This window comes from Schistocerca nitens, chromosome 6 (genome assembly GCF_023898315.1).
Source record: "Schistocerca nitens isolate TAMUIC-IGC-003100 chromosome 6, iqSchNite1.1, whole genome shotgun sequence".
NCBI classification, from domain to species: Eukaryota; Metazoa; Arthropoda; class Insecta; order Orthoptera; family Acrididae; genus Schistocerca; species Schistocerca nitens.
Window position 1 is genome coordinate 714,408,208 of NC_064619.1, and position 26,962 is coordinate 714,435,169.

At 36.9% G+C, this 26,962-nt stretch overlaps 1 protein-coding gene across 1 annotated transcript in view; it reads left to right on the top strand.

Annotated features, from left to right (window-relative positions):
• The window catches only part of LOC126263117 (endothelin-converting enzyme 1-like), a 295,370-nt gene that overhangs the window by 190,085 nt on the left and 78,323 nt on the right, over positions 1-26,962 (top strand). The window contains exons 9-11 of the mRNA XM_049960128.1: positions 4,449-4,579; positions 11,527-11,911; positions 25,385-25,494. Of these exons, the coding sequence (XP_049816085.1) occupies positions 4,449-4,579; positions 11,527-11,911; positions 25,385-25,494 (626 nt within the window). The remainder of the gene's footprint in view (positions 1-4,448; positions 4,580-11,526; positions 11,912-25,384; positions 25,495-26,962) is intronic.

Below are 26,962 nucleotides of genomic sequence, written 5' to 3' on the forward strand. Positions count from 1 at the left end.
TGGACCCATCTACATGCATGGAAAGCAGTGCTAGAAATTATGTAGGGGTAAGATGTTGGTTAAATATATGGTGCAGATAAACAAATGAGTGGACTAGCACATAAGGTAGAAAACAGACAACAGTTTGAACAAGATAGATGAGAACAATGACTGACAAGGGAGTTCCATAAGAAGGAATGATTGCCACTTGGGCTAATACTCGTATATCAATGAAAATAATCAATTTCTGAAAACATACGAGGTGTGGCTAGAAAAAAACCGGACTAGTACTGGTGAAACAATAAAACGAATGCAATAAGGCTGAAAGTCGTGTGGCTTGTCACGTGACTCTCGCTCCGCCTACTGCTCGAGTTTCATCTGCCTCCTGCACTCAGTCTGCCCGTGGCGTCTGTTTTAAGTAGTTGACGTTTTGTCTGTGCGTCGGAAAATGTTGAGTGTACAGAAAGAACAGCGTGTTAACATCAAATTTTGTTTCAAACTAGGAAAATCTGCAAGTGAAACGTTTGTAATGTTACAACAAGTGTACGGCGATGATTGTTTATCGCGAACACAAGTGTTTGAGTGGTTTAAACGATTTAAAGATGGCCGCGAAGACACCAGTGATGACACTCGCACTGGCAGACCATTGTCAGCAAAAACTGATGCAAACATTGAAAAAATCGGTAAACTTGTTCCTTGTCAACTCCTGTTAACTCAGACACTGCTCTGATTGTTAAACGTCGATCTTGTCGAACAAGTTTACCGATTTTTTCAATGTTTGCATCAGTTTTTGCTGACAATGGTCTGCCAGTGCGAGTGTCATCACTGGTGTCTTCGCGGCCATCTTTAAATCGTTTAAACCACTCAAACACTTGTGTTCGCGATAAACAATCATTGCCGTACACTTGTTGTAACATTACAAACGTTTAACTTGCAGATTTTCCTAGTTTGAAACAAAATTTGATGTTAACACGCTGTTCTTTCTGTACACTCATCATTTTCCGACGCACAGACAAAACGTCAACTACTTAAAACAGACGCCACGGGCAGACTGAGTGCAGGAGGCAGATGAAACTCGAGCAGTAGGCGGAGCGAGAGTCACGTGACAGGCCACGCGACCTTCAGCCTTATTGCATTCGTTTTATTGTTTCACCAGTACTAGTCCGGTTTTTTTCTAGCCACACCTCGTAATATAATTGGATAGATAAAAAATCTACTCATCAAGTGGTGGCAGGTATTAAAGTTTGCAAGCTTTTGGAGCCAGTGACTCTTTCTTTTGGCAGTGGGGTTGAAGTGAAAGGAAGAGGAGTGAAGGAAAAGAACTAGTGAGGTTTAGGAAAATTGGTAGAGTTCAGAAAATTCATGCAGAACCTTGGGCCAGGGGAGGCTTACCGGACAGGACGAGAAGGAAAGACTAATTTTTGGGGGCATCCCTGTGTGAGATTTGAATGGAAGAATAAAAGGAAGTGAAGAAAGGAATAATTGCTGTGAAGAAATGCTGAGATCAAAGAAATTAATATAAATTAAGGCCAGATGAGAGATGAGAACGACAGACATGTTGTAGCTCCAGTTTCCACCTGCAGAGTTCTGAGAAACTGTTGTCTGGGGGAAGAACACAGATGACATGTGTGGTGAAACAAGCACCGCAGTCATAATTGTCATATTGTAGAGCATGCTCTGCAACAGGATATTGTGTGTTGCTAGTATACATCCTAAGGCTGAGATGAGAATGGTGTTGTGTTACTTTAAAGAGTCTGCATCTGAGCAAATATGTTTGTGTTGACTGACAAGGCTGTATGGAAAGGAATATTTGACATGGAAAGGATAGCAACTGTCAAAATGTAATTACTGTTCTGTATTAGCAGGTTTAATGTGAACAGAAGTTTTAGCTGACCTTTGATGAGGATGAGATCAACTTTCAGGGAAGTGGCTTGGGATTCGGAATAGGGATCTATCACATACAGTGCATGTAGCTTTCTGCTCTTATTAACTCATGCACGATGTTTTGGCAGTAATCTCTGTCTTGCATATTATCGTATCTTCCATGTTTAAGCTCTCAGGTTTTAAAATGTCATCCAGTGCAGCCCCAACGATCAGTCTTTCCTTCTCATTCCATATGGTAACTCTGCCTTGATCCAGGGTTCTGGTAGACCTCTCCAAACTCTGTCCCTTTCCTTAAGCCTCACCACTTTCACTCCTCTTCCTTCCCCTCTCACAATGAATGTTATAGTCAGTATTTTGAGGTCCAAGACCCTATTTATGCATCAGCATCTCTTTAAAAATTATATTGTTGGTCAAAGTTAAAAATAATTAATTAAATTTGTGTGTTTTTAAATTTTTGTTCTGGTCACAGAATGCCCCTTCCCTCCCCCCCTCTGGTAGTATGCATTACTGAAAGTGTGTCAACATTTCTAAGGGGATGCTAGAAGGTATTTTCAAGTTTTGGGTCCTACATCCACATCATTACCTCTTTAAAACATCTGTTATCAATGTAAATCAATAACAATTTAAAAAAATGTGGTGGACGTAAAGTATCTCCCCCTCAACTCACTAATACATGCTATTGAAAATACATTAGTATTAAGAGGGTTAAGAGAAGAACACTGTACGTTCTATCCAGTGGAATCTTGGTTCTGTTGTCACTGGTTTTCACTGTTGTTTCATTTGTTCTGCTACTGCATTCTTTACAGTATTTGTTGCCATCACACTTTCACATGTATCACTATCATTTGTTTCAGTAGTAATTGTTGTTCAGTTATTTGGATGAGTTTGATTATTACATGGAAGTGTATGTGATGCTTGTGGTGAAAACAGTTCAAGCTTTACAATCTGTAGTTACTTCATGTTCATATTTGAACAAGTTTTGCTATAAATGGAAGTGTACATGATTTTCATAGTGCTGATGGTTCATACTTTTCAGATGTAAGATTTTTCATATCACTCATTAGGAAATTAGTGTTTAGTTAAGACTATTTATATGATCACTTAACTTTTCAGTTTCATCACTACAGTTTATGCACATCCTGTTTTCTTTCTTTCTTTCGTTGCTATACAAGCCACGATCTTCAATCATAGAATAATAGAATCACATCCACGGGTTATGTTCAGTGGCTAGTGTTGTTGCCTCTGGATCGTAGGGTCCTGAGTTTGATTCCTGGGTGGGTTGGGGATTTTCTCCACTCAGGGAATGAGTATTTGTGTTGTCCTCATCATCATTTGGGAAAAGTGGTGTGGCTGTCTGTGAAAATATTGGAAATTTGTATGGGTGCTGATAACGTGCAGTTGAGTGCCCCACAAACCAAATATCATCACCATCAACAATAGAATCACTGATGGGATTCATTGGAATGGGAGAAGAGAGCTAATGATCAGAACTGGTAAAACTCTAAGGTCATGACTGTAAATAAATGGGAAAAATTGAATCAATTTTTTGTTGAATGTGAAAATGAAGGGTGGGAAGATCAGCAGCAAATAATTGCATGAATTCTGAATCTGGTAAGGAAAGTTAGTAAAGTTGCATGAATTTCATGAAGAATGCAGCAATGCATGATCAGAGAAGATAGTGTGCAACACTACCTGAGGTAGAACAGTTTGTGAATCTGAAGGGACAGTTAGAATTTATGAGAAACTTTATATGAACTGACAGTAGTGGTAAAATTAGTACAAGACAGAGTTTGACCAATAAGCATACTTATATCTATCTTCAAAGTTGAAGTAAATTCATGATGTTCTCACTAAAAATTAACATATAATTTGAAAATCGATTATTGGTATCTTGTTCTATAAGTGCTTTTTATCAGCAATGTTAGAAATTGCACCTCATGAAGGTAATTATTGGCAAGCATTTCTGTTTCTTTGTAATACTGAAACTTTAATAATTGGATTGTCTGATCGATACTGTAGAGGCAATATAGATGATAGAAGTGAACCAGCTGGGACAAAAAGCAGAAAAAGTGCGATTGTTTCAATGAAATAAATGACCAAAAAGGGGCAACACCAGGACAGTTAGAAGTCACAAGGGCATATTTATGAAAGTGATTGGCAGACTGAAAATATTTATAACACAGATAGTGAAAAACTTGTGCACCAATCAACAGTTGACATGAACACATGAGAAGGCATAAACTTTCCAGTTTTGAAAGAAGGAGCATTTGGTCTGAAAGTACCTAATATTAAGTGCTTCCATGTGCCACATTTTGTTGAGTATATTTTCTGTACCCGTATTACAAATATTTTACATTAATTGAACATTTTCACAGATAAGAAATGTATAAATTATATGATACTGGTAGTGAAATTGATCCTCTAGAAAGTCTCATCAGTCAGAGGAATTTTCTGATACGTATAAAATACAGTATGCTAGAATTTTCATATGAATGCTTAATGGTACGGTATTGAATTAAGTGTTTCATGTATGTTCTTACCTATTCCATCATGTGTTTATTTCTCACCAGTAATATGCATTGCAGATTGACTGGAAAAAACTGTTCATGAATCTTGTGGATGAATACCATGAATCAATTGGAGAGCAATTGGTTCAAATTTATTCCACCGAGTATTTTGATTACATTTTTCAGGATTTGGCAGATAGAGCAGAGAGGTAAGCATAATACTTGAACTTGGGAATTACATTTCATATAAAAAAATTGTAGTAATTTATTGTTCTCTCTCTCTCTCTCTCTCTCTCTCTCTCTCACACACACACACACACACACACACACACACACGCATACACAGATTATAAATTCTATCCATATGTCACACTTTTGGGAATTTACTCCAAATTTTCATATTTTGATGGCTGATAATGATATACTCCTCACATATTGTTTTGTCATTATTTATTAATATTATTATTTTTAGTGATAGTAGTGGTAACGATGTTAGTGTTATTCTTAAAAGCACTAGAATAAAATATAATATTATTTTATTAATGGAACACAGTCATGAAATAATCAAATCTGGAACACATGCATCTTCGGACAATTTCGATATTAACATCTACAAAAAATACTTTGATAAGCTTGTGGCAGTAAGAATCATGTAAAAAAAAAAAATAAATAAAAAGAAGGAAGGAAAACTGGAACTAGGAAACTTTAGTGCTAGAATAAGAATGGAGAAACAGAAAGAGAGTGACAAAGGGGACAGATATGACACAGGTAGTTCAAATAGTTTCTTTAGTTTCTTTTTTGTTCCTTCTTTTTTTTTTTTAATTCATTTGCAAAACACATAATATAAAGCACATGATGGAGGCCAAACAACAGGCATGTGAAATAAGTAAAATGATGCATTAATAACCAGAATCAGGGACAGCAGCCTACGTTGGTAAAATGTGCTAACAAGCAATTATGACTAATGCTGATCTATCAAACTGATAAATCTAGGAAATACACAAAAATTTGAAGAAAATCTGATATAAAGATATTAATTATTTTTTCATCAAGGATGATATCTTTCAGGGATGTGGAGTGAGTAAAGGTAGCTTATCATTAACAAGAGATAAACAAATCATAAAAATGTAATCTGTATACTTAACTAAAAAGGAACTATTGCTATACCATTTAATGCTATTGCTGCTTATGCCAGGCAAATTTAGTCAAGTAAATTTAAAAAAGGAATGCTATAAGTTTGGAAAAGAAAATAAATTGCTGCCTCCTCAGTTACATTAAACTGATGCTGATTATCTGCTATTGTTAGCTTATTGTTTACTTCATTACTTAGGTATTTTTTAAAGAAAATAATTATCTACATTTGTAAGCACCTGAGTCCTCTTTGTGATACTTTACTACTGGTCATGTAACATTACAACAAACACTACTAAATGCCATGTAGCTAACAGAACTTTTCAGTTGTTGAATTGAGCTAATCACATAATTTGCAGAAAGATTAGCTAGTGAATTATGTCTTTAATTTTCTTTTGAACTTGTTGGGATTCACAAATTCTTGCTTTATTTTAAATGGAAACTTGATGAATACCTCTACACCATACTACATTACTTCACTCTGAAACTCAGCAAAGGATACAAAGTCTACATAGAAATTATGTACATGTCTTGTGCTCTTTGCATCACAGTCAAGCTGAACTGATTTTTATTGCAGCAATGAAGACTTTCACTAACTGTAATGCAAAGTGTGTCTAAGAATTCCCAAATCCTTAAAATTATTTTTCCATACGTACAGTTATGTTTTACATAATACTTTTATTGGTCAGAACTGTTGAATAAAGATAATTCCATTAGATAACAAGGAGCAAAAACATGCTAAATTAGCCAACACTCTTGTGTTTGTGTAAACACTGCAAGAGATGCTTCTATGGACATAACATGCTGAATTGAGCCTCGTTATTAAATTATCCATGATTAGAGGTACTTTTTGTTCCAATTGATTCATAGTGATGAGATCCTCCAGGATGCAGAAAATGTCAGAAAAACAAAAACACACAATAAATACATACAATAAGAGTCAAATATGTTAATGTATCTTTTACAGATGCCAGTTGTAATTATTGTTATGAATGTGGAATGAGTTAAAAAAATTACACATATGAATTGGATTAAAAAAATAATAGTAATTTTAAATTTTGTGGGCTTAACACATTAGCTTTTCAATTTTTTTAAACTTCTCGGTACACATGTTCCTGGTGTATGTTTGTATTTTCAGCTGTTTTGAATATATAGTTTACTGTTGACAGTTGTAAAGGTTATATGTGTTTTTGAGTGCTAAGGGAATTTTTACTTTCAAAAAATATGGATCTAAGAATTTGCATTAAATTTTTCCTTGAAAAAATGGAGTAAAGTGCAGCATCACATCTATAAAGTTGACTGTGATCTTCGGTGAGTCTAATATGAATAAGACAAAAGTTTATGAGTGATATAAACATTTCAGAAAGGGTCAAAAAGATGTCATAGATGACATCTGCCCTGGATGCCCTAACATATCATTTACTGATGACAGTGTGGAAGAAGTAAAGAAAATGGTTCTGAATCACCATCAGAGAGATTGCTCACGATGTCAGCATATCATTTGGCTCATGTGAAGCAATTTTTTCAGATGTTTTTGGCATGAAGTCTGTAGCAGAAAAGGTTGTTCTGAAATTATTGAGTTTTGACCAAAACTGACATCATGTACACATTGCCCAGGAATTGCTGAATGAAGTCGACAATGATACAGAACTTCTAAAGAAGGTTATAGCAGATGCTGAAATATGGGTATGTGGGTATGACATCAAAACCGAGGACCAATCGTCCCAATGGAAACTGCCTAAAGAGGCAATACCAGAAAAAAATCAACAACATTGATCAAATGTGGAGGTTCTTCTCACAGTTTTCCCAGTGCATCATCAGTTCCTGCCTAATTGTCATACGGTCAATAAGGACTGCTACCTGGAAGTTGTGTGCCTTTTGTGTGAAGCAATCTGAAGAAAGTGACAAAAATTGTGGAAAAACAACTTGTGGAAATTTTATCATAATAATACTTCCATTTACACATCCATCCTTTTTCATGATTTTTTGGCAAAAAACAAAATCATTATGCTGTCTTAGCCACTGTATTTGCTGAACATAGCCCCCTGTGACTTCTATCTGCTCCCAAGAGAACCATGAAAAGATGTCATTTTGACACCGTTGATGAGATAAAAACTGAATCACTGAAGGAGCTGTACATCGAAACTAAAAGTGAGTTCCAGAAGTGCTGCCAAGATTGGAAAAAGTGCTGGAATATCTGAGGGGTATTGGTTTGAAGGGGAAAAAATTGATGTTGATAAAATAAAGATTCTTTAGGAAAACAAAAATTCCTGTTATTTTTTTCACACCTTGTATTTTCATTTGTGAGGTAATAAACACTAAATAGAAAAATCATTTTTAAATCATTTATTTACAAAGATCACGTTACTGCACTGGATTTGTACAAAAGTTCAGTTGTATTATTACTTGCATTATTTGATATGATTAGTAACAAACACATTCACACAACAGTTGCTTCTACTAAGAAATTCATCAGTCATGTAGGAATTTTGGTCACCAATAAATCCTTTAGGCTCCTCTTACACTAAATTTTATTGGTAGTTAAGCTTTTTGTGGTTGCTTGAAAATTATTGAAAATGTGTGATCCTCAATAACGGACACCTTTTGGGACCAAAGTAAGTGTCTAAATCTTTATGAAGATTATTCTTATTTCTAGTTTTGATTCCATGGACTGAACTGTTTATTTGAAGAAGAAATATATTTTTAATAACAAATTCCATCTAGAAATAAATATACTGGGATGCAGTATTAATATCCCTAGTTCCCTAAACAGCCCTCTGCAGGATGTTCTTGAATTCACATGACAAATAAGTCTTATTACATTTTTTTGACCTTGAAAACTTTAGCTTGGCTCAATGAATTATTCCAAAATATCCCCTTTGACATTATGAAATGAAACCAAGCACAGTATTCCACTGACAACATTGATACTTGGTGGTATTTATTTATCTCCTTTCTTAAACAAAGGCTTAATATCAGACTGTTTCAGTCATTCAGGAGACATTCCACTGATAAATGACTGGTTACACAGGCAGCCATTACTAAATTCAAAAGCACACTTTTAAATGGACTTTGTTTGTATTTTATTATGACCACTAGATTTTTTTTCAATTTAATGATTTTATTGTGGACCTAACATCTGCTGGGGTAGTGAGGGTCATATGCATCTTAGTGAAGTTGTGTGTAATGTCTGATTTGAGGTACTGCATAAGAGAATTAACTAATCTGGACAACCCCATTTTTTCAGTAAGAGTTAAAAAGTTTAGCAGCACTGCACACATCTGTTACCAATGTGTCATTAACTCTTAATGCTATTTGCCCCTCTTCATGGCTAGTTATACCAGTCCACTCCTTCTCTATATCCCATATTGTCTTTATTTTGTTATCTGATGTGATTATCTTTTTCTCATAATGCATTTGCTTGGGTGTTTGTATTGCTGTTTCTAACATTTTGCAGTATGTCTTGTAATGTGCTAACACTGTTTCTGATTGACAGATAGTGTTTCCTTTTGGTTTCACAAGGTACATATATTTCTGTAGTTATCCATGCTTTCTTCCTAGATTTTTGTCTAATCTGGGCAATTTTCAGTGAAAACAGTATTTGAATAATGCAAGTACATTATAATAAAAGTGTTGTATGTTTTGTTCATATCATGAGCACTGTATACATCACTCCAGTTCATGTTTTTGAGGAGTGTCCCAAAATAATCAATTTCTGGTTTACTGACAACTCTCTTGAATTCATTCTTAGTAGATTTTACATCCCTGTCAGTATGAACATTTACCAAAGGAACTGCATGTCCTGGTCTGAGAGACCATTGACTATTGGTTTTGTAATATAATTTTGTTCATTAGACCTTTCTATAAATGTATTATCAATAACTATTTGTGAGCAATTAGCAACCCTAGTTGGGATGTTTATGGTAGGAATTAAGTTTAATGATAGTGTTACTCTAATAAATTCTTACCGGGAGAGTTTTTAAGAAAATCCATGTATCATTACCAGCAACCACTATTTCATTGTTTTTGGTTGTTAAACAGGCCAGTAGAGCTACAAGAATCTTTTCGAACAGATTAATGTTACCTGCAGGTGCTCAATATGCACTTCCTATTTTGAAAGATTTATTATGAAATTCTACTTCTGTTGCACTTACTTCCATGTGCTGCTCTAGGCAAAATTTATGAATGTCTGTGTTTTTAAACTTATGGCAATTCCTGATGAATGTGGCAACTCCTCCTTTCTCCTTTTCTGCTTTACAAAAGTGAGATGCTAACCTAAACTATGTAACACTTAACAGGTCTATACCAGTGGTCACACAATATTCAGAAAAGCAGATTATATGATCCAGGTGTGATGACTCTAATAGAATTGACTATTATTAGTTTTTTTTGGGTAATATGTTTCATCACATGGCTTTGGCTCTTTATAAGCAACCCTGTTCTTCTTGTTGCACTTCATTGTCTGCCACTTGTAGTTTTATACTAGTTTCCCAAGTACTTCATTTGGCATATCTTCATGGGAAACAAGCCTACAATTAATCAATGTGAACATATGTCTTTGGTTCTTGCTTTTTGCAAACGCACAACTCTGATTTGGTTACTAGATTCGGATTAATTTTATTTAGTCCTAATATTTCATTTTTAATTTTTCCTATGTTGCTCTGCAGTTATTTAATAATAAAGTCTTATAAGTTTACTGGAGTTTGTTATTCTGTTGCTTCAATGTTTAAAAGAGTCACATCATGTCCAAGGTTAGTTGTCATCCATGATTTCAGTGTCACACTTTTCGTGTAGCCAGAAACTGGAACTAATACATAAGATGCCTTTGATAATATGTTTTTCACATTCCCTACACATTGAACTGTTGAACTTTTGGCTTTTTGATGTGAGCACTCTGACATTGTGCTGTTTCCTTCATGCTAGCAAATGAACAAGAACCCACTGTTCAGTCATAAACATCTCTTTCTTCATCTGCAGCACCATGTACACTAAACGTATCTTCAAGGTCACCTGGCCTCCATCTTAGAGAGTTCATCTGAATTGCCATAGAGCAAGATGTGCTTGCCTTGGACTCAGGTTTGACCAGTCTCCATGAGTTTGAGGAATGGCTCAGTCAGAGTTAGGCTGACTCCATGTTAGTTTCAGTGTGTCGCCACAATGCATCACCCCTCTCATCAAAGCATATGGGTGTGCTGCCAGATAGATGTTTTGAAGTAAGTTGTCAATGAGTATATGCTTCAGTTTAATTCTATCATCAGACTCACTATTTGCATAGCAGCAAAGTATATTTCATGGATTGTTCTCTTTACTTTCATGCTTCATTAGTTCACAGTATTTTCAGTATTTGCCACATGATACATATTTTGCTACATTGATTATGAACACACTGTAAAATAACCATTACATGTACAAAGTGTATATTTCAGATATTTCATTGTTCATAAGTTACTTCTGTGCTGTAAAAATGGTTCTTTTAATCTCTATGTTTGTCCATTACTGTCATGTAAAGGTCACCACTTAAAATGATTCCGCTCCCTTATTTCATTCATCTACAGATGTTTACATTTTTACTACTTAATAAAATTTCAGAATTGTACACATAATTTTGTCCTTTTGTTTATGTACCTCCTAAGTATAGCTCTGTTGGCTATTGGATCACTCATGAAAGGTTGTAAGTTAAAACAATTTGCCAAGTGCAAGTCTGCAGTGATTGGACAACAGTTTACAAAATGTGTATACACTATATAAGTAGAAATTAGCAGAAAAACAAACATGTATTCATCATGAACCTTGTAGCATGACATCTCAAAATATGTTGTGAATAAGAAATACAATTTAGTCATATCTGGAGAGTTACATCTATCATTCAATGTAAAAATTTGTCACAGGACCTGAAAACCTAACCTATTATCATTTATCCAAAGAAGTGCTTTCATGTTTGATGAATACTGACTTTCATAGGCAGATGTTATCTCTTATCAATATTTACAAAAGTTTTACTCACTGACACTGATGTTTGTTACAGTGAGGATCCATTTGCTAAAGACCTGAGTAATGCTCTTTTGGCCTATGCAGCACAGAGACTTGTTGAAGATCTTGTGGAACCGCACAGTTCATGCGATCGTGAAGCATACTGTCAAGATGTTGCATACGACCTGATGTCACAAGCTGCCTCTTCAGCATACCTTCGAAGCTTTAGTGCTGAAGACCTTAGAAGAATGGAGAATCGTGCCAGAGCAACATTCACACTCCTCAAAGATACTTTAAATGATGAATTTGAGAATGCAACATGGCTTGATCAAGAATCCAAAACAGAAGTCTTTGAACAACTAAGAAACATAAGCCTTGCACCATATAATTGGGAAAGCTTCCTGCTAAATAACACTTACCTGGATGACTATTATAAACAGGTAGGATGTATTACATGTATATATTTGTGCCAATATTTTTATATTACCTACATGTAAATTTCATGTTACTTATCATGGGGCATTTTTGTGTCCTTCTTAGGTTATCTAATATTATCTATGGATTATTCAAGATCACTTGTGGAAAGTATGAGAGTATATATTTACTAAGACCATGGGTGAACATGGACAATGAGGAAATGGGTGTGATATTGACATTTTATACATCTGCAATGCAAATGAAAATACTTTACTTATTGAGATATTGGTAGGTATAAAGGTAGCAGCTCACCATACAGCTGAGGCTTTGAATGTTTCATAGGCACGTAAACAAGACTGAACATGTCATTAATATTTTAGTCAGTGTTCTTTTTCAGATCTAATTATTACACATACATTTATACACACAAATACACCTGCACTACTACACTGTCTTATCTACTTTGTACCAGTTGGCAACACTTCCCTTAGACAATGAACTCTATAGTCAAAACTGCCTCCATTATCATCATCACAAGTTTCTGGACTCATTCTGAGCATCATGACCACATGAAGCTAGGGTCTCCAACCTGGATAGTTACCAGCTTCACCTAGAGCCTCATTAAGAGGTAGACTGGAGACTTCTCAATTTGATTTATGCACCTGCTACCCCTTCAGTCTTGTGCCTTGATCTTTCCTTCCATTATTATTTTCTCCATCTTTTCTCATAGAATGGCAAAGAACTGGGGAATTTGTTGGTTGATATGAGAAGAAAGGCGCCTGGAGATGCTGAGTTGCTCAGTAATGAATAAATTAGTTCATCTTTCATTCCATTTTATTTGCAGCACCAAAGCTCAAATATGTCAATACACTGCTTGTATCTGTCTTTAAGGTTCTATGTTTCTCAACAGTAAAAGAAGATGGAAAACATGAGTGTTTCAAGAAGCCAGATTCTCATACAGTTTGTTATCAGTCTTTTTTGCCAGATCATAGTGATCTTCTTTAGACACTCACCCTAGCATGATCCATCTACTTATCTCATCTTCACAACCTCTTGGTCTCAAATGGTTGACCCAAGATACACAAAAGATTGTGCATGGCTTCCAATCCGCTTAATCAACCTGTGAGTTGGAAATGACCTCTTCAATCATTTATCATGAGTTTGGACTTGCCAAGATTGATGTCTAATCAATATGACAGGCTAATGTCATTTACTAGCACAGAAAGTTCATCCTCACTTCTGGCCAAGAGCATGGTGTTATCTGCAAATCAGAAGTTGTTAGTAGTTCTTACACTACTTGAGATGACATTAATCCAACCATCAAGAGCTTTCCTGACAAGTTTGGCATGGTTATTGTACATTTTTTATTTTATTTCTATTTTTTATTTTTTTTATGGTGTGGTAGGGGAGGGAGAAGGGGAGAAGTGGGGCACAACCCTGTCTTACATTTTTGATATGCTGAAGAAATCAGACATGTCAGCATTTGTCTTCACAGCTGTGAAGAATTCTTATCAGTGCTATCAAATGTGGTGGGCCATTGAACTCTGCAAGCACCTGCTGCAACTTTTCCCAGACAACACAGTCAAATGCTTTTGTATAGTCAAGGAAGCAGGTGAACACAAGAAAATAGAACTCTTGCAATTTCTCAATTACTCGTATTTTGAGGATCTGTTCACAAGTTCCTTTTTCTTCAACAAAACCTGCTCATTTTGGGATATGTGAGGCTGAATGTGTGGGTTCAAAAACTTGTTCAAGATGTAGAGCAAAATTTTGCTTGTGTGAGGTATGAGAGCAATACTTCTATTTTTACAGCAGTTCCTGATTGGCCCTTTCTTATGCACAGGGATGAAGAGAGACTTTGATCAGTCTTCCGGCCACTCCCCATTTTCCCATATCTATTTACACAGTGAATTCAGCACAGCAACACTTCCTGCCCCATTTCTTTGATCGTTTCCCCATATATATCGTCCAGATGAGAGGATTTATAAATTTTAAGATGTTGAATTGTGTTCTCTATTTTCCTGTGTAAGATTTTAGACCCCATTGTAAGTTGTTTAACTGCTTGATCATTGGTCCTTTTGTTAATTCCAGGAAAAAACTTTTCACTGTACTGAGGTCTTCCTTGTCTCTGATAGGGTTGCCATTCTCATTGTCTACCATCCATATATGAAGGTTAAATTCACTGGTGATGCTGCAGAGTTTCTTGAAGAGATCACATGCTTGATTGCAATTATGATGTTGTTCTATGTGAGAGTGCAGTGGAAATGACTATTACATAAGCTAGGAGAATCCGATTGGCATGTGTGAGGTCAAAAGCAGTTTCCATGTAAATTTAGGCATTCCAGGCAGGATGTGGAATTCCCAGATCAAACGAGATGACATTGTGATCATTCACAGTGGAATTGTGGCTTGCAGTCTGTGGAACACTGTAGTGGGACTGGGAAATAAGGTATTACAGCATTACCCATGTAAGGCTCTTGTATGTATAATATATCCAAACTCAGCTCCTCTGACAAACTGAACAGTCTGAACAGTCACCAGCTTACTCGTCATATTGTGAACCTGCAATTAAGGCTGTCTAATGTGTATTGTCCATGTCTTGGCTTCAGGTGAACAAGTCTTAACAAGTCACCCAGATCTTTCACATCATTAGGTAGACTGTCACATCAAAGCAATTTGTGATCTAAATCATCAGGTAAAAGAAAAGTTATTTCCTTATCCTAAGGTTGTGGTAACCTTGTAAGAAGGTGCAGCTCTGCATGAAATATAGTAACATCTTCCAGAACACCCTAATCTTAGAACTAACTCTGTGTAACTGTATAGGTTTGCAGGATCATGTTGCAAACAGCTATCACATTAAGATAAGAGGCCAGGCTTCTTGTGATCCTCATCTGAAGTACATAATTACCAGAACTCAAAGTCACTTCAGATTTTGATGTTACTTTTACTTGTAGCATATTCTCGTCAACAGTGTTAATAGAGCCTAAAAGGGATTCTCCTTTGGTGAAGTACTTTGACTGTTGGTTTTGATAAGCCTTTTCAACACAGCTTCCAGTTTTATGACTATTCTTTCAGTTGTCACTGAAGCAGTGCCGAGTGTAATATTTATTGTCTAATTTCACAAGCTGCAAATAATGACACGAAACTTCCTGGCAGATTAGAACTGTGTGCCCGACCAAGACTCGAACTCAGGACCTTTGGCTTTCGCGGCCATGTGCTCTACCATCTGGTAGAGCACTTGCCCGCGAAAGGCAAAGGTCCTGAGTTCGAGTCTCGGTTGGGCACACAGTTTTAATCTGCCAGGAAGTTTCACATCAGTGCACACTCCGCTGCAGAGTGAAAATCTCATTCTGGAAACATCCCCCAGACTGTGGCTAAGCCATGTCTCCGCAGTATCCTTTCTTTCAGGAGTGCTAGTTCTGCAAGGTTCACAGGAGAGCTTCTGTAAAGTTTGGAAGGTAGGAGACGAGATACTGGCAGAAGTAAAGCTGTGAGGACCAGGCGTGAGTCGTGCTTCGATAGCTCAGATGGTAGAGCATTTGCCCGCGAAAGGCAAAGGTCCCGAGTTCAAGTCTCGGTTGGGCACACAGTTTTAATCTGCCAGGAAGTTTCATATCAGCACACACTCCGCTGCAGAGTGAAAACCTCATTCTGCAAATAATGACATTTGTTGCTAAAAAACATCTCATCTACATAACCCATCATTCCATTGAAGTGTGCCATAATGAAGTCTTTGGTTCTCATGGGGAGACAAGCTTCTTTGTTTCTGTGATTGATTTTCAAGATGCATAAGGCCCAATTGATCTCACCATGCAATTATGGGATGCCAATTCCTCACTATGGTTCAAAATAATTTTGGCAAATGCTTCTTCCTGCCTTTGGTAGAACTGTTACACTCCATAATTTATATTGTTTCATCAACTTCTGGTGCCCTTGTAAGGAACTGAGCTACATTCATTTTGGGCAAGTGCGAACAAGGAGGCACTTATAAATTTCATATAAACAAATAATTTACCTAACCAAGTAGATATTCTCAATGCAACAACACATAAATGTCAGCTGTGGACAAAACTATCATCAACATTATCATTATCATCATTAGACAGAAGCCATGCTGTTTAGCATGGAGGTCATTCTGCAGGAGACACCTTATTACATTTCAGCACAGATATGTTCTGGGATGCTACAGCAAATGGATGTCAGGAATATTGGACTGAAGTTTTGTGGATCATTTCTGCTGCCTTTCTCATAGACAGGTGTGATCTGCACTCTCTTCCCACAGCTGACCATGGCTTTTTGTTTCAGTGATATATGGAAGCTTATAGTTAAAAGAGTACCCACTGAGGGATAATGGTTTCCTCTACACATTGTGGTATATGAGGCCTCTCTCATAAGTGGATCAGTTTATTGCTCATTCCTTATCAACATCTTTCTCTTCTTCTTCTAGCCTTCCACATCTGAGTCAAGATAAGCCTCCTCATTCTGACCACTGATCTTACATCTGAGACTTAGAATGACCTTCAACATGCACTGAATATGTTCCTATCATTCGTTATTGTTCTATGCAGCATACCACATTCTGCCTTTTGTGGGTTTCCTTAATTTTTCTCTCTCTAATGCAAACTTTTAACTTCATTTATAATATTTTCAGTTATCTAAGATCTTTATTTTTATATGATGTGAACATTAATAAAAGTGACAGATTGCAGGGACTGATTCCTGACTGGAAATGGAGGAAAAAAGGTCCTATGAACTTGTGTCTGGAAATGCATCATTGTCATGGTGAATGGTGCTGATGAATAACAGTTCCTTTGACCATATGCCATGTGTTTCTTATGTTTTGCAGGCTGTGTGACTGATGCAGCATACTGTAAGCCACAGAATGGTCCATTATTCTTGTTGGGAACAAGCCGATGGTGTTTGCGTACGGCCTAGCAGATGAAAATGGTAGAGAGTCAGAGCCCAGTCCTCCAAATGTTGTGTACACAATGTCTGCTGCCTCCTCACATGTTTGTCTGTCTGAAAGGACCAATTATCATGTCGGGAACAAGCTGATGGTGTTTGCGTATGCCCAAGTAGATGAAAATGGTTGTCCTAATGTGGTGTACACATAGTCTGCTGGCTCCCTGCATGTTTGTCTGTCTGAAAGGATCCGTAATCACATAAACCCCAAAAAAGGGCTTGAAATGTTGTTTACTGTGGTTGGTGTCTGTGAGGGTAATTGTTTTGGTATAGCCGTGCACCCTTTTGACCATTTCCATCTGCTTGGCCATACACAAGTACCATCTTGGCTTGTTCACAACAAGAATACTGGACCATTTTGCTGCTCACAGTATGCTGCATCAATCACACAGCCTGCAACACACAAGGAACACATGGCACATGGTCAGAGGAACTTTAATTCGTCAGTACCATCTACTGTGGCAACAATACACTTTCAGACACATGTTCATAGGACCTTTTTGCCTCCATTTCCAGTCAGGAATCTGTCCCTGCAATTTGACTTTTTTATTAATGTTCACACCAAATAAAAATAAAGATCTTAGATAACTGAAAACATTAGAAATGAAGTTAAAAGTATGCATCAGAGAGGGAAAAATCAGGTATAAATATATGTTTAAGATTCACTTACTGTAGGAATTTGCAGTTGATAATGATAAGCTACGTCTGATTTTAAATGCACTGAAGAAAATGAGATGATATTGTCCATGATGCAGTGTGTCACGCTTCATGATGCATGCTATGAACTCAAACCGAGGAACAGAATCATATATCATTGGGAGAAAGAGCGACTGAAGGTATAAGATAATAACAGTCTGTGTAACTGACTATGTAGATGTATCATAACCCTTTAGAATCACTGAGGTGAGATGAAATCTTCATAGCATAACTCTAATTCTGATGCTACCATGACATAAGGGATCTTTCCCTCCACCAAGAGGTTCCATTGTAATGTACCATTGTCAGTATGACAGTATGCCACATTTTAGTTGACTGGCTTCCATTTGCTCACCAGAGGGCACTCATATTTTTATGGATTTCTGATGCAAAGAAGATTTCTCTCTCTCTCTCTCTCTCTCTCTCTCTCTGTGTGTGTGTGTGAGAGAGAGAACTCTGTGTGTGTGTGTGTGTGTGTGTGTGTGTGTGTGTGTGTGTGTGAGAGAGAGAGAGAGAGAGAGAGAGAGAGAGAGAGACATTGTGGCATCAGACAGAGAACACACATCCAAAGATTTAAACATTTTAATGATTATTATTTCAAACATTTTGTATTACTGGTCAGTTTTTGGTTGAATTTAATTTTTTTCTTCTTACTGTATTTTAGTGTGGGGAATTATTTATGTTATGAGAATTATTTTTTCTGATACACTGAAATTAAAGATTTTATTAGTTTTGAAGTTCAGTCATCCTTGATAATTTTTTACATCCATTAGTAACAATGATGCTGAGCATCATAAAGCCACAAGACAACAATAATATTCTCCTCCTCCCTCCTCAATTTTCAGTAGAGTCACTTTTCATGGTCATACTCATCTAGATATTAAGTGTACAACAGTAGACAAACAACAGTTATTTACCACCTTTAATGAGCAGTTGCTCCCTCTTCTTTATAATAGCAGTTCTCCCAAAAAATTTATTATATTTTTTTTCTTTATTTACTACCTGTTATACCATATTTTCATTTTGTGTTCATGACACTTAATTTTACATACTTGGGCATAGCATTAGACAAGTTTACAAGATACACAAAAGAAAATGTGTAAGCAATGGCCGTTAAAGTTAACTAGTAAACAATGATGAAAGCAAAGAACTCACACAAACACACAGAACAATGATAATGGGATAAACCTCTCTTGTCTTTGCATACAAAACTGATTTACATAAATAGGTAGAATGAAAATGTCCTTCAGGATAGCATCTGTGACAAGGCAGCTACCAAGAAACAATAATAAAAGGTTTGCTCCAACACTTCCCCTAAAAGTTTGATTTTAACACCACAAATGTTTATCTCATCATAACTAGTAAATTGTTGGAATTGTGTGAACAATAAATTTTGTGTGAGGTTGCAGCAAAGTGCATAATGTAAAATATAATAGACCTCTCTAGTGCTATTGTACATTCTGAGTTTTATGTGTGTAATATAATGTTCCTCGGTTGTTGTGTTCGATGTATTTTAACTGGAAGTACAAATATAGATACTGGCACTAAAAGTCTTTTACTCACTATTACTTATTCAACTGTGTCGACTCTAATAGGTTATGGGCCCAGTGATGCATTTGGAATAAGTATATCCATACTTTAGTAGCGAGAAAGTATTGGAAAAGTTGCAAGTAGTGCACTTGTGTGAAGTGCAAGTTATCCTTACAATATGTATGAAACTATTTTGTATTATTCTTTGGTGTTATTCTTTATGTTAAGAAAGATCAAAGTTATCATTAAAATGAGCATGGCACAAATTCTGCAGATTGAAAGACTTATGGGTTGCAAAAAGTATGCAACATGGAAATTTGCAGTAGAAGTGTATTTATGTTCGGATGACCTATGGGACAATGAAGTCCACAGATCAGTATTATTCAAGTAAGGATAGAAAAGCAAAATCAAAGTTGATGTTACTGGTAGACTCAGTGAATTATCTTCACGTTGAAAAAGCTGTGACAGCAAAAGAAGTCTGAGACAAATTACAAAAGTGCATCTGAGGATGGAGGTCTTACTAGGAAAGTAGGATTGTTATGTAAGTTAATTACCACTCAGCTGGACAAATGCAAGGGTGTAGATAAATATATCGTCAAAAGAATAGCCATGTCAAACTGACTGAGAAACATTGGATTTGAGATCGCTAACGAATGGATAGGGATACTACTGTTGGCAGGACTGCCTGAAAGGCATGTGCTTCTGATTATGGGGCTGGAAAGCTCAGGTATACCGATGATGGGAAACAGTGTTAAAGTGAAAATCCTACAAGTTGTAAAGAGTACTTCAAGCTGTCATGTATTGGAGAAGGAAACTGCATCTGATCTTTGTTCAAAAAATGAAAGGAAGAGATCAGTGAGGTGCTATAGATGTCAGAAGAAGTGGCATATTGCATCTCAGTGTACAGAAAAAGTAAACTCAAAGTCAGACATACAGCAAAAGAGGTATGTTTCTGATAGCCCAGAGAGAGGGGCCAATAATAAAGATAAGGCACTCTTATGTTTTAATTCTTTTGGAAATGTGGTTAGTTGTCATCTGGAATGGATTTTAGACTCAGGTGCATCTGTGCATATTGTTAAAGACAAATCTCTTCTTTATGTTGTTAAAGATGAGAATCATGTGGGAATATCTACTGTTGATGGCAGCAAGCTCCAATGTCATGTGGCTGGGAAACTAAACCTACATGTAAATGTAAATGGTGAACTCAATATGGTTATGGCACATGATGTTCGTTATGTAAAAATGTTGCCACTAACCTACTGTCTGTAGGATAAATTGTCAAGAAGGGAAATACAGTTACTTTTGACATGCATGGAGCAAGAGTAAACAATGAAAATTGTGAAGTTATAACTACAGCAAGTAATGAAAGTGGTATTTTTAAGTTGAGTACCATTGACAGTAAACATAGAAATGTTAGTTATTCAGCATACTCAGCGGAAGGTTTTTTATGGCATTGCAGACTTGGACACCTAAATAGAAAGAGTATGTCTTTAATAAGGGATATGGTAAAGGGAATACAAAATTATCCAAGGACCCTTGTGAGATATGCATGAAAGGTAAACAAGTGAGGCTACCTTTTAAGACTAGTAAAAGTAAATCTGCAGAGGTCTTACAGATGTGTGGGACCTGATGGAGTGTGAATCCATAGACGGGAGTTATTATTTTCTTACACTTATTGATGATTATTCACAATATACTCATGTTTATTTTCTTAGTTCCAAATACCAAGCGAGTGACACTTTTGAGGAATATTGTATGATGGTCAAAAGGTGGATGGGAAAGAAGATTAAGATCATTAGGTCTGATAACAGAAGAGAATATATTGACCATAAATTGAAGACACTTCTGGCAAATATGGGAACCAGGCATCAAACTACCATAAGGTTCAGCCCATCTCAAAATGGGGTTGCTGAGAGGGCTAATAGGACCATTGTCGAAAAAGCAAGGAGCATGATAACTGATGCTGGATTATCAAAAGATTTTTGGGCAGATGTGGTATCAATGGCCTTATATTTGAACAATATATCACCTACAAAAGCATTAAGATATAGAACCCCCATGCGATATGGGTAGAAAGGAAATCTGTCCTAAGCAATATAAGGGTTTTTGGGTGTGATGCAATGATGCACATTCCAAAACAGCTGAGAGGAAAATGGGAGCCAAAAGCTAAAAAGTATATTTTTCTAGGCTATTGTGAGAATTTAAAGGGCTACCATTTAATGGCAGAGATGTTACAAGCAGAGATGCAGTATTCTTTGAAAATGGAAAGGACTCTGAAGAGGGCAAGGCTACTAAGTTAACTGCACCTAGCTTCAAGAGTGAAACCTTATGTGAAGAAAGGGAAAGTAAAGAACAGGAAGAGGACAGTCAAAGGCAAATGGAGACTATTTATGATGACAATGAGTTTGAGGACAAACCAAATGAAGAAAACAATGTAAGGTGTTCTTCTCACATACCAAAACCAAAAAAATATCCGGATTTTGAGATGTATGCATCCCAGTCTTTTAATGGTGAGCCAGCAATGGTAGAAGAAGCAATGAGTGGCCTGAACTCTCAAGAATGGAAAGAAGCAATGGAGAGGGAATTGGAATCTTTATCTCAGAATGAAACCTTTGAATGGGTAAATACGCCAGCAGATAAGAAACCATTACAGACAAGATGGGTATTCACTTTGAAGAGCCTCGAAAATTCATCACCAAGATATAAAGCACGACATGTAATAAAAGGATATTTGCAAAAACAAGGGGTAGATTACAAAGAAATTTTTTCACCTGTGGTCAAGTATGCGTCATTGAGATATCTTTTAGCCTTGGCACCAAAATGAAATTTAACCATTCATCATATGGATGTAAGAACAGCATATTTAAATGGGAAGTTGGAGGAGGAGATATATGTCATTCCAACAAGAGAAGTCGTGAAAACCAGATTGGAAAGGGAAAAGATTTGGCATTTGCAAAAAAAAGTATTTATGGACTTAAACAGAGTGGACATTGCTAGAATTGATGTCTACATAAAACTCTAATAAATATGAATATGAAGTAATCTAAGGCAGATCCCAGTATATACTATACAAGGGGAAGAGAATGGCAATATGGGTGAATGACTTATTTATCCTGACTGAAAATGAAAGCCAAATGAGAATTTTTAAGAAACAGCTGCAAACCAAGTTTAAGGTGCATGATTTGGGAGAAGTTAAACATTATTTAGGTATGCATATCACTAAGGATGAAGAGAGACAAGAACTGAGCATAAATCAATCATCATAAACAGAAATTTTTTTTAAACAAATTTGGCATGAGTGATTGTAAACCCATAACTACTCCATTGGAAGTAGCAGTGAAGTTACATATAAATGATACAGATGTGGAATGTGATAATAATGTTCTATATTTAGAAGCAGTAGGGAATCTGTTATATTTGTTTCAAACGTCACGAGCTGACATTGCTTTTGGAACCAATGCAGTGAGCATATTGCAGAGACCCAAATGTAAAAGCACTGGAAAGGTGTAAAAAGAATATTCCGATATCTAAGAGCAACTTCTAACCTCAAATTAAGATACCACAGATAAGGTAGTGCAAAACTAGAAGGCTACAGTGATGTGGACTAGGGGAGCGAATTAGGAGATAGACACTCCCCTACTCACTGCTGCTTTAAATTAACGGGGGGCCTCATTCCTGGTCCTGTCAAAAGAAAAAAACTGTTGTATTGCACACCATAGAGGCCCAAGTATATGTTGCTATCTTACACCACACAGGAAACATTGTGGCACATTAATATGTGAAATAGAAACCAATTCAATCATGGAACCTATAACAATCTTCTGTGACAATAAAGGAGCCATTAACCTAGCTAAAAATGATGTAACTAGTGCTAGGACAAAACATATTGATATAAGGTACCATTTTGTTCAGGACAACATAGAGCAACAGAACATCACTGTGGACTACCTGCTCACAGGAGACATGTTGGCTGACCCTCTGACAAAACCCTTGGACAAAGAGAAATTTGAAAAGATTGTGGGGCTATTTGGTTTATCTCGTGAAGGCAAACCACAAAATATATGTTCAAAGGGGGTTGTTGGAATTATGTAAACAATGTATTTCATGTGAGATGGTGGCAAAGTGCATCATGCGAAATATAATAGACCTGTCTGGTACTATTGTACACTCTGAGTTTTATGTGTGTAATATAATGTTCCTCGGTTGTTGTGTTTGATGTATTTTACTTGGAAGTGCAAATATAGATACTGGCACTAAATGTCTTTCACTCACAATTACTTATTCAACTATGTCGACTCTAATACAAATAATGCAAATGTTCTCAAGTTGCACCTTAAGTGGTTTTGTGAAAGTGCCTGCCCTGTGGTACATGTGCAATGTACAGTCTATCTTCTTGAATTAGTGTATTTCTAATACAGTATACAGATATAATTTCTATGATGTCTCTTACATTTATGTATACCTTGACTCATTCCACATCCCTGAAGGTTTATCTTCCAGGGTGAGATCTGCAAACATGATGAGTGATTGAAAGACCTTGTACTAAGTGGAAATGCACACCAATATACCTTGGGCACGTATGAAATTCACAATGCCTCACCAACTAGATTTCATTTGGATTGTCCACTGATAATCCAGGGGGCTTTTGGTAGTGTAATTTCAGAAGAGAGATAAGCCAACAATATGACTTATTCTGCAGCTTCACTGACAGCTACAAACTCTGCTTCAGCTGTTGAAAGGGACACACAGGCTGGCCACTTACTGGCCTAGCATACTACCCCACTGTTATACTTGAAGAGAAGTCCACTTAGAGAAAATGCTTCAAGTGCTCCTGACAGTTCATCAGTTCTGTAGCTAAGTCCCATAGAAAATTTCCCTTTGACATTTTTTAAATAAGTTTAACCATTGACCAGTGACAATTTTCTGACTTCTCCAGAAACTGTCACATAGCATACAAAACAAAACTGTTTGGATGTCTTGACACTGTCAAATACATCAAGCATCCCACTGCTTCTCCATAAGGAGTTTGACTGTTCATACATATGAACACTTTGACATACAGATATATCTTAGTTGGAGTTCCCACAGCGTTTGCTTCTGCATTATTAAATCAGCATAAGCTGCTTGACTGATAAAAACTGAACTATTGTTGTGATCTTTGGTCAATATACTCACAACACATCCAACAGCTTCCACTATAATCCTGAATGCATTCTACATATTCTCAGAAAGCCATTGATGATACTTTGCTTGTATCCAGCAACAAGTCCATCGTAAACATATTAAACAACTAAAGCTTATCAGCATCTTGGAAGATTATTTTGAACCATACAGACTTTTAAAGAGTTTGCATGGCCTGTTGGTGCCATGACAAAATCCCTATGGCTGTTTTATGTACAGGCATATTTCTTCCTTCAGTAGGCAGTTTAGAAATGCTGACTTCACATTAAATTGTGCTAGCTCCAAACCTTCATTAGCAGTAATACTTAACACTACTGCAACTGTGTCATAATGAGCACTGGACTGATTGTTTCATATTAGCCAGTACCTTGACATTGACTGTTATGCCAAACTAGTAGACAGACTTTATGTTGATAAATTTTCCCAGTAGCATCTCATTCAACATGGGAAATCAACATTTAGCTTTTGTTGCCACCAGTGTACACAATGAATTCTGATATAAGCTTCTCTGTTTTTGTTACTTTTTCTAAGAAGTTACAACAGCATTAGGTTTATTGATCACCTGGCCGCATTCACCAGTAAATATCAGTAATGTTTCCAGGAATTTAACCATAAAAGATGAATCAGCTGGTTTAATGTTCAACTGTTGCAAGCACAAAAGTAAGCATTTGATTTTGGCTATTTGACTCACTATATCTTCAGCTTGCCCTAGAGCGAGGGGGATCGTGTTAACTCACCCTTACCTCGCTCTCAGTGAATAGAAAAAATATCGTGTAGACAGGTATTTTTCTTTCAAGAAAATGGTTTAAATGTCAGTATCATGTAGTTTTTTAAAAAGCTTTTTTTCAGAAATGGAACACTTTTATGGCTACTTACAAGCTGCTATTCATCTTCTGAAACATCAAAAATACACCATACCACCATGGCTACATCTCCATCCCCCACCCCTACCCTTCACTCTACAAACTATTGTATGGGTGTACTTGTATACAATAGTTTTCACTTCAGTACATCTTATAAGTACATTCTACAATGCAGAATGAATATTCTTTTATTAGGATATTGTAAGATTTTGTATGTGTCTTAGAGGATGCTTGGGCTACATTTGTTTTATCTGTCTGTTTCAGATTAACATCAACCCTACAAATTATTTTGAAAATGCTATCAATTTGGTTCTGTTGAACAAGAAGCATTCATACTCTATGTATCTGAAAAATCCTCTCTTACCTCAATACGTGTAAGTATACATGCATTAATATTCTCATATAACCTGTGGTAATTGCATAATAATTAGTCTGGTTTTTCTGGTGCTTTTATATGTTTACAAAAGCAAGTTTTATTGATATCTTATTTAAAAGTAGCTGTGAATGAAAGATATTAGTTGCCTGTATCTAGTTTTTACCAAATACAGATACTATCATCAGGTAAGTCTAGGAAAAGCACCTGTGCAAATTACAACTCTCCCACTGCTATTTTATCTGAATATCTTCCATCCCTATTCAAAGTGAGCCTAGTGATTGTCTTCTATGCCTCTATGAGGATGGCCAGAAGGTGAGCAGCTGAAATATTAGTGGAAGAGTTGGGATTTGAATGCAACTGTAGTGGAATGGGGGCAGATAAGAGATCGGTACCATATTAAGGGCATGAGCCACAGCCAACTGATGCAGCATTTTGCCATACTGGTAGTGTCTTCAATAGTGACCCAGTTCTCCAGCCAATAACCAGCTCTCAGGAAGTTTTGTTGGCACTGAAGCATGCAGTAGTACTTGTCTTCCACACTAACAAGCCCCTTTGATTGTGTGTATACTTCCGAGTCAAATGAGTAGATCATCAGCATTGCAGGGCTTTGTATTGGCACCCACAGTGCACCAGTATGTGTGGTTGTTGACACTCCTCTGTCACAGCTATCATTGACTCAGCCATGTTGAGAACCAATGACTGCTGCCTGATAGCCCAGCCATCATGTTGGTTTCCTCTGTCGAAGTCTCCACAAGACTGCCTGCTGGGGGGGTCTGAGGTCCTCCCAGCTCCATGATGCTGGGGTCCAACACTGCCATTGCCATGCCCCACAGCCCTCAGTTCTGGGTCCAACAGTTGCCTGTCTCACTCTGGCCATCCTGACACAGCAACAGCCAGCTGCTGAAGTGGGCTAAGAGCCAATGCCACCCACCACTGGGCTCCCTCTTCTGGAGTTGCTTACAGAGGTGTATCAACACTGGTGCATCTGGGCCCAGGATTTGACACCCATTGCCTGTCATCTGGTTACTGAAGGCTCACAGCAAATTGTCTGTTTATGGTTGACAATAAAGATCTTTAGCAACATCAAGTTGCATTAATCATCCACGTACCAACCCCAGCAAAGAATCACTCGCTCACTCCAAACTGCCTGACACCATTACGTGTGGTGTCAGAAGCGGGTTAGAGTGGGCTGATACCATTACAGTTGGTGTCATAAGAAGATGTGTTGGAGACTAAAATTGTTGACCAACAGAGGGCAGCAACAGCAGTGATTCATCAGTAGTGGGATGGCACACATTGAGACAGAGTGCTGATGGGAAATGCAATGGTGAGTCAACATATGTGACTGCAGCAAGTATAAGTAGGAGCCACTGCTTGTCTCATGCCACTTGCAGGGTCTTTGTATCCTCAGATTTGTCCTCTTCATGCCATCCTTTTCCCATTATTTTAGGGTTAAACTCAGTCAT